Source organism: Python bivittatus, unplaced genomic scaffold (assembly GCF_059951505.1).
Source record: "Python bivittatus isolate LINGU-HERP-01145 unplaced genomic scaffold, Pbiv_v1 ctg000600_np1212, whole genome shotgun sequence".
In the NCBI taxonomy this organism is placed as follows: domain Eukaryota; kingdom Metazoa; phylum Chordata; class Lepidosauria; order Squamata; family Pythonidae; genus Python; species Python bivittatus.
The window spans coordinates 425,494-441,222 of record NW_028277082.1 but is presented as its reverse complement, the minus strand read 5'-3'; the positions used below and the strand labels follow the sequence as shown (position 1 = coordinate 441,222).

Sequence of the window (15,729 nt, the reverse complement as noted above, 5' to 3'; positions counted from 1 at the left end):
GTGGGCCGACCCCTCTGCTGGGTGACCATGCCGCAGCCCCCTTCTGGGGTCCCGGGGTCGCTGGGGTCTCACCCTTCAGCAGCCCGAAAGAGAGTAGGACAAACGTCCCTTTAAAAGCCCCAAACCAAAGTTTCAAAGATCTGGCTCAACCCCTGCTTTCCGCTGGGGTTCGTCTGACCCGGGGCTAGAAGGTGGAGGCTCTTGGGGCCCCAGTCCAAGCTCACCCCCACTTCCTCCCCACTGCAGGTGCTGAAGGGCTTCCCTGAGTGCCTGCAGGCCGACATCTGCCTGCACCTGAACCGCAGCCTGTTGCAGAATTGCCGCCCCTTCCGGGGCGCCAGCAAGGGCTGCCTGCGCGCCTTGGCCATGAAGTTCAAGACCACCCACGCCCCGCCGGGGGACACCCTGGTGCACGCAGGGGACGTCCTCACCGCCCTCTACTTCATATCCCGCGGCTCCATCGAGATCCTCAGGGGTGACGTGGTGGTGGCCATCCTAGGTGAGAAGGGGCTTTCCCTGGTGCCGCGGCCCTGCTCCACCTCTGGCCTTTGCCCCCAGGATGCCCTTTGGGAAGAAGGCAGGCTGTCCCTGGCCGCAGGGTGGCCCCATGCTCTGGAGGACTTCTGGAGGGGTCTGGCTAGTTGCTGAGGGAGGAGGGGCTCTCTCTGCTTGGCCCCAGCCACGAGGCGTCTTTCCAGAGGCCCCGAGGACTTGGGGCGAGGAGCTCTGCTGCAGCTCCAAGGTCTGGGCACAGCTGGTGGTTTGTGGCCTAGCCTAATTTTGTGAGCTGCTGCTGCTAAGTTGGCACTATGGAAGGAAAAGGTACTGAAGTGCTAGTAAATAAGTAAAAGGCTGGGCCAAAGAACACCATTTTAGCACCCTGCTAATATTAAGCAGGCTTCAGGCTAGAAACCAGGAGACCGTGAGCTCTAGTCCCGCCTTAGGCACGGAGCCAGCTGGGTGACCCCGGGCCAGTCCCTCTCTCTGAGCCTAGGAAGGGGGCCGGGGCAAGCCGCCTCTGAAAAACCTTGCCCAGAAAACTGCAGGGATCTTCCGGCCTCTTTTTGCCCATCGTCTGTCTTGGGTCACTTCCGGCAGCTCTCGATTGGCTTCGGTTTATACGGAGCTGCTTGCAACACAGCAAGAAACCCAACGGGAGCCGCTTCGAGGAGAACCCTGCTTCTCTTGTGGCTCCATGGGGCTTTGGATCCCAAGCAGCAGGCGTTTCAGGACCAGCCCCTGCCATTTTCTCTCCCTTGGGCACCCGAGATCAGTGGCGTGCCAAGCTGTCTGAAAGATGCCAGGCTGATCTTGAGTTCAAGGATCTGCTTCCATGTTCTCTGAGAGGAATCCGTCCTGCATCCTGGGAGGACCCGACCGGGGCGTCCCAGGATACAGCAAAGGGTTTCCAGGTGACTCCTCGAACGCTCCTGCTTCTTACGGGGGCATTCAGTGCCCCCCCGCTCTGTGACCCGCAGCCCCAGCCTTTGGACGAGAGGAGGGATGAAAGCTGGAAGGCTTAGGGAGACGGCGCTCGGCAGGCCCATTCCCAGCGTGGAGAGGGAGGGCCAGGAGAGAAACTGCATCTGGCATTTTGCAGCCCACTCAGAGCGGGTAAGGGAGTGGGCGACAGAGAGGTGCAGATCATCAGAGTAAACACATGCAAGTGCAGGCCACCCACCGAGGCCGCCTTTCCTGCCATCACAATAAAGGAATTCAGGCTGCCCCAACACAGAATGTTTTCAGGGGGAGAAGCTCCCCAAAGCATCCTTAGTTTGCAGAAAATGGGTAAGGTTCTTGCAACCTGTCTCACATCCACCTGCACCCTCCCTTCGCATCCCACCCAGTTTAAGTCCTGCATGAGTCTGGCCAGTCTGTGCATCTGAGGAAGGGAATTGCAGCTCGTGAAAGCTCTGCCTTTCAGAGGAATTGTCCGTCAAGAAAGGCTCCGAGGCGCCTCCTGATTTTTTGCCACCATAAACTAAGGATGGCTGAAACACCCTTTTGTTTCCGATCATCACAATAGGAACTTCCATTAATCCAGACAGCGCTGCCTGCATCACTCGGGGTCGGAGAAGTAGGAGAAGTTTGAACCCCCCTCGCCCCAATCTGCGGTCCCATTTGTGTTTATCATAAAAGCACTATTGCAGAACAACCATCCTGGAGCATTTCTTTCTATCTTTCATTTTTCCTTCCCTAAAGCTGGTGAAATGTGTGTGTCCCAGTACAACTGCAAGGAATGCCAGTTTTAACGTAAAAAGTTTTGCAGATGTGGCAGTGCCTACTGAAAATGGGTTAAATAATAGTAATAATGGCTGGCCAACTAGAAAAAATAGAAGACAGTCCCAAAATTTATGCCCACAGATGCCCTCCTTCCCCACTGCTCCACGAGCTGAGTAAAGGGTTGGAAAAGCATAAGAGAAACCTTCCTGTCGGTTGAGCAGTGCCACACGTGGCATGCGAGTCCGTGGCCAATGCAATGCCGGGAGGGGGGAAGTCTGCAGGCAAGTTGATGACCTTTTCGTTCTTCCCTTCCGAGACTGGCAGCTCCAGCAGGGAAGAGGAGAGAAAACTGCCCACCTCTGCAGGGCTGCTGGGGGTGCCAGCGGTCGATCCTTTTCAGGAGTTGGGGAATCTCTTGGGTACAGGAAGAGACAGCACGTGGGCTTTTTTCCCCCAAGCGCTGGTCTGTTCCCAGCGCAGGACTCATCGTGCCTCTTGATCTTGGGCAAAACTGCTGATGAGTCGAAGCTCAGTCTGAAGCCCAGGGCAGGGGGGCATACGGGCGGGGGGCCATGGGCCTTCGCAGGGTTTGAGGAGCTGGAAGCACCAGACGTAGGAGAGGCTTCTGTCCTTGTGCCAGAGCAGGAGGAGTTGCCTGAGCCGCATCTCTTGCGAGATGTACCCTCACCCCTGTACCTTCTGTGTCCCCCAGGGAAGAACGACATCTTTGGGGAGCCACTTAACCTGTACGCGCGGCCTGGCAAGTCAAATGCAGATGTGCGAGCCCTGACGTACTGCGATCTGCACAAGATCCACCGCGAAGATCTTCTGGAGGTGTTGGACATGTACCCAGAGTTCTCTGACTACTTCTGGTCCAACCTGGAGATTACTTTCAATCTGCGAGATGTGAGTTCCTCAGGGGCCCCATGACTCAAGGCTCCTGAGCCCACCAGACCCTGGTAGATAGGCATGCCCCAGGCAGCCCAGCTCCTCCTCCTGAGCCCTGCCCCTCACCAAGTAAGAGATCTGCTTGGCCTTGCAGACAAACATGATCCCGGGTTCACCCAGCAGCGACGAGATGAATGGTGGCTTCAACCGGTTGCGACGGCGCAAGCTCTCCTTCCGCCGGCGCACAGAGAAAGGTGAGCACAGGGCCAGAGAGCGCCGCCTCCCTTCTCCCCCACGGGGCTCATCCCTCGCAGTTTGACCAAGCCTTCCCCCACCTGAGCTTTGAACGAGAGGGAAGAGATTCAAGGGCCGCCCCAGCATCATTGCTGCGGCAGACACTTGCAAGCCATCCTGAAGGAGCAAGGTAGGAAAAGGGGTCCGGGAATGTGCAAGAGTGCCCTCTTTCAAGTGGGCCAGCCAGGGGGAGCCGCACATGTACGGCCAAAGCAGCTTGTCCCTTTCATGGCTGCCCTCGGGGCGGGTGACCGGAGCCGATCCTCTGGGCGAGAGACTAGCGGGAGACCTCCGGGTGGGTGACAGAAAGGGCTGGAGCTGCAAGCTCAGCTGGAAACCACCGGCCTTTGCTGCTTCGCCCACCCAGACCCAGGGTTGGGTTTCCCTACGCCTCCGTCTCGCGGCCAGAGGACGGACGTCTACCCGCCTGGCTTGGAGCCCTGCCTTGTGGCCGTTTCTGGGCAGATGTGCCCGAGACCCCCCAGAGCAGTTTTTTCTGCCTTGTTCGCAGACGAGCACCTGGGGGAACCGAGAGCCCAGCCCAAGGCGCTGCACGTGGGCCAGAACTGCCAGACTCCAGGCCCCCCCAGGTGGGAGCCGTGCCTCAGCAGCTCGGCAGCCTCCAGCCCGCCCTCCAGCGATGAGGAGGAGGCCCCCGGTCCTATCGCCAGGACCACCGAGCTGTCGCCTTTCCACACCACGGGGACCCCGGCTGCGCCTCCCTCCACAGCCCCCCCCGAGCAGCAGAGCAGCGACTCTTGCAACCCGCTCTCAGGTAAGGCTGCTGGAGGCGAGGCTGCCTGCCCTGCCCTGCCCTGCCCTGCCCTGCCCTGCCCTGCCCTGCCCTGCCGCGGGGTGCTGCGATAGGAGCGGAGCAGATGGGGGCTGGCCAGAAGGAGCAGGGCCTCGCCTTGCCATTGCTGGGCCAGCAATGCCTGCCTGCCGCTTCAGACCCCTCCCTCGGGCCGGCCACGCTGCTGCGGCAGTGGTAGCAGAGGGCTTGGCTGCTGCGTCTCTCCAGGCCACCTCGGCCAGCGGGACCTGCCAGGCCCGTGACAGCAGTGCCCCTCTTCGCAGGTGGGGGCTGGGAGGGGGCTGGCCTGCCCCTCCCGCAGTGGCAGCAGGGACCAGCCGAGGGGTGCCTGGGCTGACTCCCCCTCCTCCTCCTGTGTTGCACAGGGGCCTTTTCTGGCGTGTCAAACATCTTCAGCTTCTGGGGCGAGAGCCGAGAACGGCAGTACCAGGAGCTGCCCCGCTGCCCCACCCCTGCCCGCCCCGCCCTCAACATCCCCCTGGCCGGCAACGTCCCCTCAAACAAGCGGCACCGCTCTGAGCTGGAGGGCCGCCTGGACCTGCTCCAGGAGCAGCTCAACAGGTAGTGCCAGATGGGCACGGGTGGGGGGGTGTCCACCTCCATGCTCGGCAGTATCGTTCTGGGCATTTTGTCATTAAAGGGAAGGGGCTGGGGCTGAAGGCCCGGGCCCCTGGCGTCCAGGAGGGCTGTCCTTGACGAGGGGGCGCACTCTGCACGCGCACTCTGCAGGGGAACTGCTTCCCATCTTGGGAACCTCCAGCCCCTCAAGATACAGCGACCCGTGGGAGGAGCTGGCTAGAGTGAGGGGGCACCAGAGGGGAACGCAGGGGAGGGGCCCTTCCTGCACATAGCAGGCAGGTGTGGCTGCCCCAAGGAGCGCACCCTGTTCTGGCATGTGGCGGTTTCCTTTCCTTGCACGGGGCCACTGTGCAGGGCTCTCCCTCTCTAAGGCGGAAGTGGAGGCGGGACCGCTCTTCTTGTTACCAGGCGTCTCCCCCCTCCCCCCCCCGCCGACTTGCGTGGAACAGATCGCCTGTTGCCTTCTGGGCACTCTGTGCGCTCGCGCTGCCTGGCAGTAGAAGCCGCGCCTTGCAAGCCCTTCACATGCTCCCTCTCCCTTGTCGTTCGTTTCCCACCCAGGCTGGAGAACCGCCTGACTGCGGACATGGCCACCATCCTGCAGCTGCTGCAGCGGCAGGCCGTGCTGGTGCCCCCCGCCTACAGCACAGTCTCTTCCCCGCTGCCACCACCACCAAATCCTGGACCATCCTCCGGGGAGCACCCCCTGCCCCTCACCCCTATCCCGGCCCAGGCGTTCTGCACCCCACCACAGGTGAGCGTCCCATCCAAAGGTTGGGTCCCGTCCCCAGATCTGCAGGCCCCGTGAGTCCCCCCATGTGCTGTGGCCCCAGAGCCCCTGCAAGAGTGTCACATGGTGCTCCAAGCCACCAGTCCCCAGTTAGGGAGCAATGTGCGCGAAGCCCAGGGCACGTCTGCCACACGGACCAGGCGTCTGGGCAGGCGGGCTTGGCATCCGGGGGCCCTCTGGTGGGCCCCACCCCTGCCTTCCCTGGCAGCTTCCCCCTCAGGGCTGCTCTGATCTTCTCTTCTGGGGCAGCTCTCCTTCCCCTTGGCTCAGTTTTGCTGGCGGTTGTGATCCGCGCCTGCCTCTCTGCCCTCTTTTCCCCTTGAAGGCAAGCCGGGGCCCGCGAAATCGCAGCATCAGGAGAGGGACTCGCACCCCACCCGCCTCCTGGGGTGGCCTGGGTCCCTCGAGCTGATCCCGCCTCTTGCTCCTGCGCAGATTCCCTGTTTCCTGGCACCCGGCATGGAGGCTGCTGAACCCAGTGAGGATGTGGTGCTGCTGGTGGAGCCGCCCTGCGCTGCCCCTCGCCGCCTTTCGCTCCCAGGACAGCTGGCTGCAGCACTGTCCCCGGACTTGCCCCCAGATCTGCACAGACACGGCTCGGACCCCGGCAGTTAATGGACTTGGGTGGAGGACCAGCCGAGGGTCTCTCAGCTAGCGGGGAACAGCCCCGCCTGTGGACGGGGAGCGCCAGGAGCCCCGCGGCTGCCCAAGGCGTGGCCGGGGAGGGCCGGCCACTCCACAATGTTAGCTGGCCTAACAGACAGGACAGCGCCGGGGGGGCACTCCCGGGGGACTGGCTGGAGGGCCTGGGTATGTGTAGGAGCAGTGGGATTACGAAGATGATGAAAAATGAGTAGATGCGATGCCAACCAGGGTCAGAATGCCCAGTGGGGCCCTAAACATATCATCCAAGAGCATGTTGTGTATCATCGTTGCGGGGGCTTTGACCAACCCCAGGTCTCTGAGCTGGAAGGCCAGGAGGACACGAATGCTCCTGCAGGGGACATTCCGGCTGGACCCCCACAGCCAGCAGGAACCCCAGCCTCCATAGGTGGAGCTGGGCTCATTGCGGTCCGCCTGTCCGCACGTGCGCTACCCCGGATGAGAGCAATGCAGGGGCGTAGAATCCCTGGACCCTGCTTCCCTCTTCCTTGTTTTGAGATAAGCCCCCCCCCCCCCCGAGCCAGGCCTTCCATGAACCTCTCGGTCCACCAGTGTGCCCAAAGTTATTGCTGGCTGTGCCTGCTGGGCGGGGGCTCCAGCTGCCCGCTGAGCAATACTTCAAAGCCCCTTGGGTCCGTGGGGGGAGGGGCCGGCAGAGCAGTCTGCACGGGGGGGGGGGGGCCTGGCTGAGCTCAAGCGGCCCAGGAGGCCTTGAGGACTTGGAGGCAGGTGGCCTGCTGAGTCACACACCCCGTGAAATCCGGGCTGCGTCAGCAGCCCCCTCCCCCTACTGCATGGGACTGGAGGCGGGGTGCATCTCTTTACATCTCTGAAGGGTATCGTTCTTGGTTGGGTGCACACACACATGCCCCCCCTTTTTTGCCCACCTCTTCCGCTGCAGGAATTGCTGCTGGATGTTCCTGTTGACAAAAAATGGGGCGCGGGGGAACACGTCACAGAATGGCCAGAGATCCTGGTTCTTTTCTGCATCCTGCTTGCCGTAGGCACCCTCGGATCAGGCCGCAGCCAGAATGGTGCCCTGCTGGATGCAGCCCCCTTCCTTGCCCTCGCCCTCCCCCACTCCTGGTTTATCCTACCCCTCTTACTTGGGTAGGGGGAGGCTTTGTCCCATCACAGTGATGCTGACAGCCCCCACTGGCAGGTCGCAGGCCCTCCTGGTCAGCTTGACCCACACATCTGAATGCGCGTGACATGCCCACCCCGCATGCTGCCCTCAGCAGTAGCAACTGATGCCCAATAAACTCGGAGTGGATGCCTGCCCGCCCGCCCCTCGGTGTCTGGTCCGCTTGCGTGGGGGGAGGCGTCAGCTGGTGCAGGGGACCTGCAGGCTAGCCTGCTGGGCACACAGGCGTCAGCAATGGTGGCCTGGAAAACAGGAGAGCGGGGGCAGTGGGGCTGGCTGGCGAGTGTGTATTTCATGCACGGGTGGGGAGGGGAAACAGCAGCCAGGATGGGGGCTGGCCTACGGTGCCACACTTGGGACCACTCGCTGCGCCGATCTCGCTGAGGGCTTGTAGAGGCGGGAAAGGACGCCTGGACTGATCCGCTGCCAGGGGGCTTCAGGCCTGAGCCCTTGTGCGTTAACAGCCCACAGAAAGGCAACAGAGGAGCCATCAGCCAAGCTGCACGTGTATGTCGGGGGGCACAGCCCTGGGCCAACTGGTCAGGGGGAAATAAAGTGCAGTGGGCCGATTGTCCAAGGGTTGTTTGTTTGACTGTGGCGGCAGAGGCTGCTTGGCATGGAGACGCAGCTTAATACGTGGCGCAATAAAACGCAGAGGAACTGTTGGAACGAGGGGGGGGGGGCTCTTCAGTTTAGGAAAAATGCGAGTCAGCGGAGAGGACACAGTGGAAGTACAAAGGTATGGATTGGTTTTGAAAAGGCAGAAATTCCTCCTGCTTCGGGTTCCTTTCTGCTGACCCCGCCTGATCCAAAGGGATTCAAAACTTGCTTGGGGTTCAAAATCAAACGAACTTTGAGTTAAATCACAGGAGAGCTGATTCCCTTCGAAAAGCCAGGAAAACTCTTCAGAGCAGTTCAACAGGGAAGCTCAAGAGGTAGCGGGCCCCTTCCCATCGCAACTCTGTGCTGGCTGGGAGGGGGGTGAGGGGCCCCCGTCTGTATTGCTCCCGTCTGCTGGGAAGGCAGAATGGCCCTTACTCTCCCGTCCAGCCTCTGACGCTGGATCGCAACCTGTCCCTCCGGCAGAGGTTTTCCTGGGCATGACCACCTTGCACCTACCTTCTCAAATCCCCCTCCCAAACTAGAGTAGTGGGAGGGGGCCTGTGTTACCCCCCTGAAGAGTTCTGGTGGCCAGTGAGCCCAGGCTCCACTTCCTTGTGGGGGGGTAAGGCCCATGGCGTTCTGTGGCACACCCTTCCTCCCTGAGATTTCCCCCTCCCCTTATATTGGCCAATAACAATCCTGGCTTTCCCCTCCTCCCCCAAGCTTGTCCTTCATCGTCAGCTCAAGCTCGGGGTCAGTGTCAAGGTGGCCCTTGAGGTGCCCAGCTTTGCTGGGTAAGCCCACAGACAGATGCCAAGAGTTACCAGGTCTCTTGCGCTTCCGCCCAGCCTGCTGGTGCCCCTCTTGAGGGCCACTGGTTAGGGATCCATCTCCCTCCAAAGGCCTGGCCTGGACATGGTTTAGGGGTCCCGAGCCAGAGTCTTATCCTCACTATGTTCCCCCAGGACCAGCGCCACAGAAGGCTGTGTGGGGCCATGCCGGGATGACAGCGGGTCCCACACGTGGGACCCCAGCCATCCCCCTCCCCCAGTAAAACCACTGCCAGCACAGCACAACGATCTGGCCCCTGTGAGGCTTGGCCAGGGGTCTCGGAAGATGGTCCTGGGAGGCTTCGTGGCACATCCCCATTTCCAAGGACAGAGTCAGCCTTGGGCGGGGGGGGTTGGGCTGGGCTGGTCTCCTTCAGCATTGGGGGCTGGCTGTGGGTCTCAGGCTTTGCAGCCGGGGGGGTAGGGGGAGGCCCATGTGTCTGCTGCTGTGTTGAAAGGTGCCGTGTGGGTGCGTTTGCCCTGGAGAGGCCACTTTTTCCACCACACAAGAGGCTATGGTGGGGGCCATACCACACACACACACTCCCGTCTTCTGGCTGGAGCCGGATCCCTTGGCCTTCTGCTGCGCTGAAGCTTGTCGGGAGTTTGCTGTCTCTGGAGTTGCCACAGAACTCGGCCTGGGGACTGCATGTTCTTTCCTCTTCCCCCCCCCGCACCCCATTCTGCACGAGGCCCTCCGCCATGTGGTGTCTCTTTCCCTTCTGCCCTTTGCATGCTGGATTCCCAAAAGGGGTCTCTGCAATGCTAGGCGCACGGCATCCCAGAGCTCCTCCCTGGGCAAGGGCCACCCTGGGCTTTGTGGTTGCCGGGAGCGCATGGGGAGGGGGGGTTGCCGTTAACTGGCACTTTGGGGGCAGTGGGGGGGCCTTGGGGATCAACTTGCTTGACCTTTAATTACGAGCTCACTTTCCAGAGTGTGTTTTCCTCTCGTTCTGGGCACAGAAAACACTGGCTGTGGCATCTGAGCAACGGCAGCCTGTTTCACTGCATGACATAATTTGTACATTGGCACAATGTGCTTTGAAAGGTTTATCTTGTTCATTTTCACAACAGCCCTGTGAGGTAGGATGGCAGGTTCACATTGCAAAGGGGGAGCCATGCTTTAAAGGCCACCCTCTTGGGGAAGTACACATCTGGAGCCGAAGAAACATTGGACTGGAACCCGTTGCGCCCTGAGGCATTCCCTTTCCCAGCGGGTGGGCCTTCCCAGTCCAAATCTTCCGCTTCTGCTGCAGAGCCAGTGATGGCCAGGAGGGGGAGCAGGTGAGATCAGCTGGGCACCTTCTCTGGGCCTGTGCCATGCTCTAGAAGAATACCGTGGGGATTGGTGCCAGCTGCCAGAAGCCCAGCTGCCAGCCAGGCCTGGGGAGGAACTGGTTTCAACTGACTTTGAACAGGGTGCCTTAGGTTGTATTACTGGGGGGGGCAGCATGATAGGGTTCTTCCCCCTCCTCCAGACCCTTTCTGCCCTTGCCCCTTGTCGGCCCTCTGCCTGGCCACGCACATCGCTGGGTGAGGTCCTTCCCTCGGGGGACGGCTGCTTCCCTTCTGGACTACAGCTGGCTGTAGGTACCGTTGTAGCTGAACGCCGTCGTTGAAACGCAGGGCTCGGGACCGCCTGGCGTCCAGCGCTTGACGTGCACTGCCTCCCTGCTCCCAGGCTCCCCGGGACGCACAATGATTGTGCGACGGGATGCCACCGACGGGTCTTCATCAAAGAAGTTGAAGGGGCGCAGGTAGAACCCGACCATGTTGCCAGGCGTGGCGGTGTTGGGGATATCCTCCGAGTGTGGGATGTGGAGGAATCCCACGGTCACCCAGGCCACCAGATCCTGCCAGAAACAAACCCCCGGTCAGGAAAGGGCCAACCGCCGCCCACCCGTGCACACACGCACGTGTGCGCACATACCCCCGCCCAGACGACCCCAGAGGCTCACCTGGCGGTCGATGCTGTCATCATTACGGAGGAAGTTTTCGAAGCTCACGCCAGGCTGCCAAGGATCATTCTGGATGTACAAGTTGCTGCTGACGTCTTCGTTCTCGCGGTGCTGAGTGACAGCCAAGTGGTACCTGCCAGGAGGATGCCCTGCCTCAACCTCCGGGGTGGCAAAGGTGCACTCGCCCCCCGTATCAAGAGAAAAGGCCTGTGTCCCTCTACCCCGGGATCCGGTCTCTGGTTTCCCCCCACCCGAGAGAGAGAGTCTGGCTGGGCTGCGGGCTCTGCAGAGTGGCGCGGCAGCTGAGCAGGACTGGGCTAGGCATGGTCAGAGCTGGGCTGGACGGACTAGACATCTTCCTCCTGATCCAGAGCAGGGTCCGTACACAACTGCAGACCCAGCCCGCAGCGCAGAGCCCCCTGGGGCCTTGCCCCACATCTCTGCTCTCCCTTCCTGCAGCTACAGGGGCCCGTCCATCCTCTGGTGTCCTCCACACTTAAGGTCTCTCCCATGCTGCCCCTTGACCCTGGAGCTGCTCCCCACAAGAACTGGGGGACATGGCCTTGGCCATTTCTCCAAATCCACCTCTCCAAGCTGCCCTTGACACAGCCCTCCATCCCCAAGCTGCCCTTGACCCCAGCCTTGTACCCGAAGCCCCCACTATCACTGCCTCCCCTGTTCTCTGCCAACCCCCTTGAGGAGAATGCTAGAAGGCAGAGACCCCTCCTCTTGTGCTCTGCAGGTGGTGCTGTGGAAATAAGACCCTGAGCACAGCGCAGCCCTGCTCAGCTGCCAGACTCCTCTGCAGGGGCCGCAGCCCGGCCAGTCTCTCTCTGGGCGATCGCTGCACAAAGCCCTCCGTGGGGAAGGTCCAGCTGCCAGCACAATGGGGTCCTGATCACACCTGGCCAGCCAGGTGCCCTCCGGCCTGCACCGGCCCAACTCACCTGCTCCAGGAGATGCCGTTCTCTTCCTTCCAGTTGCGCGGCAGGACTCGGCCACCGTGGGAGTTGAGCTGGATGCGGTAGCTCCGCGGGTGGCCCCAGCGGTTGTGCTGGGTGGGGTTGGAGAACATGAAGTAGCGAGGCAGAGGCTTGCCGAAGGGGAACGTGGCCTGGCGCTCCCGGAGGCGTGGCTGGTGATGCAAGCGCGGCTGCACCAGCCGGTGGCTCGGTTCCCAGGGCAGTGATATGTTCTCAAAGGCAATGTCCACTGTCTCAAAGCTGTTTTGGGTTCCTGTGGAGAAAGCCAAGACCAGAACAGTTATACAGTGAGGGTCCCGCCTGGCGGTGACGTGGGATGGAAGGAGATGAAAATCATCTCCAAGAAAGAGGAGGAACAGACACTCCTCGTCCTGCTGAACCCCTGGGATCTGAGGAGGGAACTGGAAGGGCTTGATCAAAACAGCTGGACTTCCTGTGATGGATCTGGTGGTCTAAGGTGGGAGAAAGAGCCTTGGCTCTGAAATAGAATTGGCTGTTGGTGACCCCATTTGACCTTGAGGCGATCGTGTAAAAGTAGGTGTGAGCCCCAGAATTCTTGGGGATAATAACAGGTCCAGCTGGGTCTCAGGCCATGGATCGTGCCAGGTCCTGCTTCAGAGGGACCCCAGCGGCTCTGGAGGAGAGAACCAAATGCCTGAAGAGGGCAGCATTAGAATAGCGCGCTCTTCGCCACAGAAGAGAGAGGGCAATCTCGCTTTTGTAGACGAGACTATTTGGAGATGTGCACCATGCAATGAAACAGCTTTAGAAGTTATTTCAAGAAAAGCCATTTCATGGGACTATTTGGTTTCCACATACATGGGCAACTGGAAGGAAAGGCTTCTGTCCAGGACAGTTCTGCCATTACATTGGACACGTGGACTGGGGATCCCCACCACTCCATCAGTCTATGTTGTGGAAAAGAGAACCTACCTGCGACATCCAGGTCAACCTTGTAATGCACCAGATGAGTGTGGATGTTGCCCAGCAAGTGTGCCTGAAGACGGGTGCCATAGTGGATCCCCCCTGGGGTGTAGAAGGAGGCATGGACATAGCCTGTGGCATGGACCTTGGCCTCCAGCACTCCATTAGGGTAGAGCAGAAAGTCCCAGATGTAGTCATAGTTGTATACAGTGGAGGTGGTCCGCATCACAAGGGCATGACCCTCAAGCCCTGCATAGAAGTTGGAGCCCCCTTGGAAGTTGCTGTCAAAATGGCGCCGCAGGGGCACTCCAGTGGGCAGCTCAAAGATGCAGATGGCACGGGGGTAGCGGACTGGCCCGTCAGCATCATAGTGGTGGTATACGTCCAGAAAGGTTGCCACTTCCGGACAGTCGATGCCTGGAGCCAATTCGTGAGTGACGCTGCCCATCCCCCATCCAACATCGATGTACTTTGTCTGCATGGCAGCAGGTGAGTTCCCACCATAGAACGCAATGGCCTCCTGCACGCTTAGTTCGTAGGCAATGCGCTCGCCATTGAATCTCACATCAAAGAGCTGCAGGCCAGTCGAGCTGCGCAGCCGGAAAGCAAGGCTCCACCCGCTGTACTCCAGAAGGTTGCCACGCACGTCGTATCGGTGTCCGTGTGTTTCACATACTTTGGCGCCATTCACATCCGTCGAGGGCCCCGTGGTGAACTGTCCACGCGGCACAAAGGTGGAAAAGAGGGTGTTGTCTGGATGTGAAACGAGCGGAACGATGGACACCCTGCCCTGCGCATATTGTTCTGCCAGTTCCTCTGGGCTGCTGAAGTACTGCCCGTTGTACCACACCTTCTCTGTGAACCACCGAGAGGGGTCGAGCTCTTTGTGGTTGATAAGGACTTCCAGGCCCACGGGGTGCAGGAAGAAGCCCTCGATAGAGCGCTGCAGCATGACCCACGTCCGCCGCTCCCCTGAGGCCAGGCCCCGCGGGGCAATGTCTGTGAACGTCAGGCATCGGTCATTGCAGTCCTGAAGCCCAAACCCTGAAATGTCCTGCAGGAACTGTTTCAGAGGGGCGAGGTGTTCCGCTAGCTTCTCGTAGAGCAGCTTGTACTCCACTTGGGTCATCGGTCGGGCCGTGTAGGCCGCCGGTTGGCCAGACGGCCGATAAAAGGTTGGCACAGGCAACGGGCCGACCACGTACTCGGTGATGTTGGGCCTGGTCCCAGTGCCAAAGAACACCACTGCTCGGGCCCGTCGCCGGGGGGGCTGCCTGCCCGAATCGAGGTAGCGCAAGGCCTGGCTTTTCTTTGGGGCTAGCAGCTCGATCAGGAAGAGGCTGTTCTTGGCAAGGGACGCCTCCTTGCTCGGCAGGAGCTCCAGTTCAGGGCGACTCATCAGGAACCTCCTGACTGCCCGCAGTTCTGCAGGGCTCAGGTCGGAGAACATGGAGGCCTTCTCTTGGGTCAGAGGCGGCAGAGGATGGGGGTCAGCCCGGACTAGGAGGCTGAGCATCCCCACCACGGAGGCCACGGACATCCACATCTCGCTAGGGGTCTGCTGGAGGAAACAGGCAGTCAACATGCATGCACGTGCAGCAGGCAGAGCAGACGCAGTACAGAGGAGACCGTGGCTCCCCTCTGGCCTGTGAACTGCGTCTGCTCTGACCGGCCTCAGCTCCTTCTAAGGTGGCAGGTTCCTGGAGCTCAGTGGATAAAGCTAAGCAGGGTGGGGGGGACGGGGACAGGGGAGGGAGAGCTGCTTCGCCGGCAGGAAGGGCAAGGGGAAAATGGCAAAGCAAAGAGCGATGAGTGGGACGGCCTTGCGGACTGATCAGGCAACAGCTACTTCCCAGCGCTGGTGAACGGGCGCAGCAGCAGGTCCTGCAGGCCAAGGGTGCTGCTGGTGGTCAAGGGGCCCTTTTGACACTTCCAGAGGCACCCAGCGGATCCCTGTTGGAGGCAGGACACGGGGCAAGTTGGATCCACCGCAGCCTTGACTTGCCTTGGACCTCGGGGCCTTGGGGCCACTATTGTTATGGGGGGCCTCCCTGACCAAGATGGTGCGGACCCCTGGGGCCTGCCAAGGGCCTTGCGCTGTGCCTCCCGCGGGCCTATCCTTGCTGAGCCAGGACTGATGGGAGGTCTCGTTCCACAAGCCCAGAGGCCACCAGGCTGAACCCTCGACTCCGCTGATGTCCCTGGAAGGAATCAGCAGCGCTGTGTTTTAGCCCTAATTCTGCAAGCAGCTGAGCCCCCCCTTCAAACGATGCGTGTACAGGGGGGACAGTGGGCTGGGACCCGGGGGGGTAGATGGCAGAGCGCAGGCCCCGAGTGGCGCCTGTGAACTTGACGGAGGATGGCCGCTCTCCCCTCTCGCTCTGGAATGCAGAACGCGCAGCCTCGTCTCTGGCCTCCTGCCCTGGGGAGCTCAGCCCCACGCCCCACCAAGCCCCAGCGCCATCATCTCCTGCACCCAACCCACCTTCCCTGCAGCCCCTTCCTGCCCCCCAGTCTGCCCACTCACTTCTGGGCCGCCTCTTCTGCGCTGGGCTGCCTGCGCCTGCCGCCACAGAGTCCTCCTGCGGGGCCACCCCTACTTATCTTCCCCCTTGGGGAGGGACAGTGGGCGGGTAGCAGGTGGAAGGGGCAGGTCCTGGCACTGGGCCGTTGGCTGGCACTGGGCACTTCGGGATTGGTGGTGACTGGCAGGTGCCAGGCATGGCACTCTCCTGAGTCTTCCTGGGAACCTGGCTGGGACGTGCAGCCAGGCAGAGGAGCTGGGCAGGGCCAGAGCTGGGCCGGCCCCACCTTAAGTCTATGAAGCAGCAAGCCAGCCTCAGGGGACAAGGGGAGCAAAGTCCTTCCGAAAGCAATTATTTCTCAGCTGAGCCTGAGGTGCAGCATCGACCCTTAAGCCTAGCGAGAGAAGGCAGGAAGGGCGGAAGGGAGGGAGGGAGGGAGGGAGGGGCAGCTTGGCCTACCTGTTCCAGGTGGGATGAGCGGAATCATGGAGCCTTTTGCAAGGCACCTGGC

The 15,729-nt window shown here is 60.9% G+C and overlaps 2 protein-coding genes across 5 annotated transcripts in view; one reads left to right on the top strand and one right to left on the bottom strand.

Annotated features, from left to right (window-relative positions):
* The window catches only part of KCNH2 (potassium voltage-gated channel subfamily H member 2), a 52,239-nt gene extending 44,211 nt beyond the window's left edge, over positions 1-8,028 (top strand). For 2 of the 3 annotated variants that reach the window (XM_088147732.1, XM_088147734.1), the window contains exons 9-15: positions 247-499; positions 2,936-3,129; positions 3,266-3,365; positions 3,917-4,180; positions 4,585-4,780; positions 5,360-5,552; positions 6,024-8,027. In XM_088147732.1, coding sequence (XP_088003858.1) covers positions 247-499; positions 2,936-3,129; positions 3,266-3,365; positions 3,917-4,180; positions 4,585-4,780; positions 5,360-5,552; positions 6,024-6,203 — 1,380 coding nt within the window. In that variant the 3' untranslated portion in view covers positions 6,204-8,027. Of the gene's footprint in view, positions 1-246; positions 500-2,935; positions 3,130-3,265; positions 3,366-3,916; positions 4,181-4,584; positions 4,781-5,359; positions 5,553-6,023 lie in introns of all 3 variants that reach the window. The other variant, XM_088147733.1, reaches the window with a different exon arrangement.
* A 1,835-nt stretch (positions 8,029-9,863) lies between these two features.
* Positions 9,864-15,322, bottom strand: AOC1 (amine oxidase copper containing 1). 2 transcript variants are annotated; one of them, XM_007443237.4, is made up of 5 exons: positions 15,221-15,322; positions 12,703-14,251; positions 11,734-12,022; positions 10,787-10,919; positions 9,864-10,681 (listed from the first exon to the last, which is right to left on the bottom strand). In XM_007443237.4, the coding sequence occupies exons 2-5, from the start codon at positions 14,237-14,239 to the stop codon at positions 10,403-10,405; spliced, it is 2,238 nt and encodes a 745-aa protein (XP_007443299.1). In that variant the 5' UTR covers positions 14,240-14,251; positions 15,221-15,322; the 3' UTR covers positions 9,864-10,402. The 2 variants fall into 2 exon arrangements, with proteins under 2 accessions (XP_007443299.1, XP_015746373.1); XM_015890887.3 differs by having other exon boundaries at positions 12,703-14,254; positions 15,221-15,318.
* Positions 15,323-15,729: the final 407 nt, after the last annotated feature.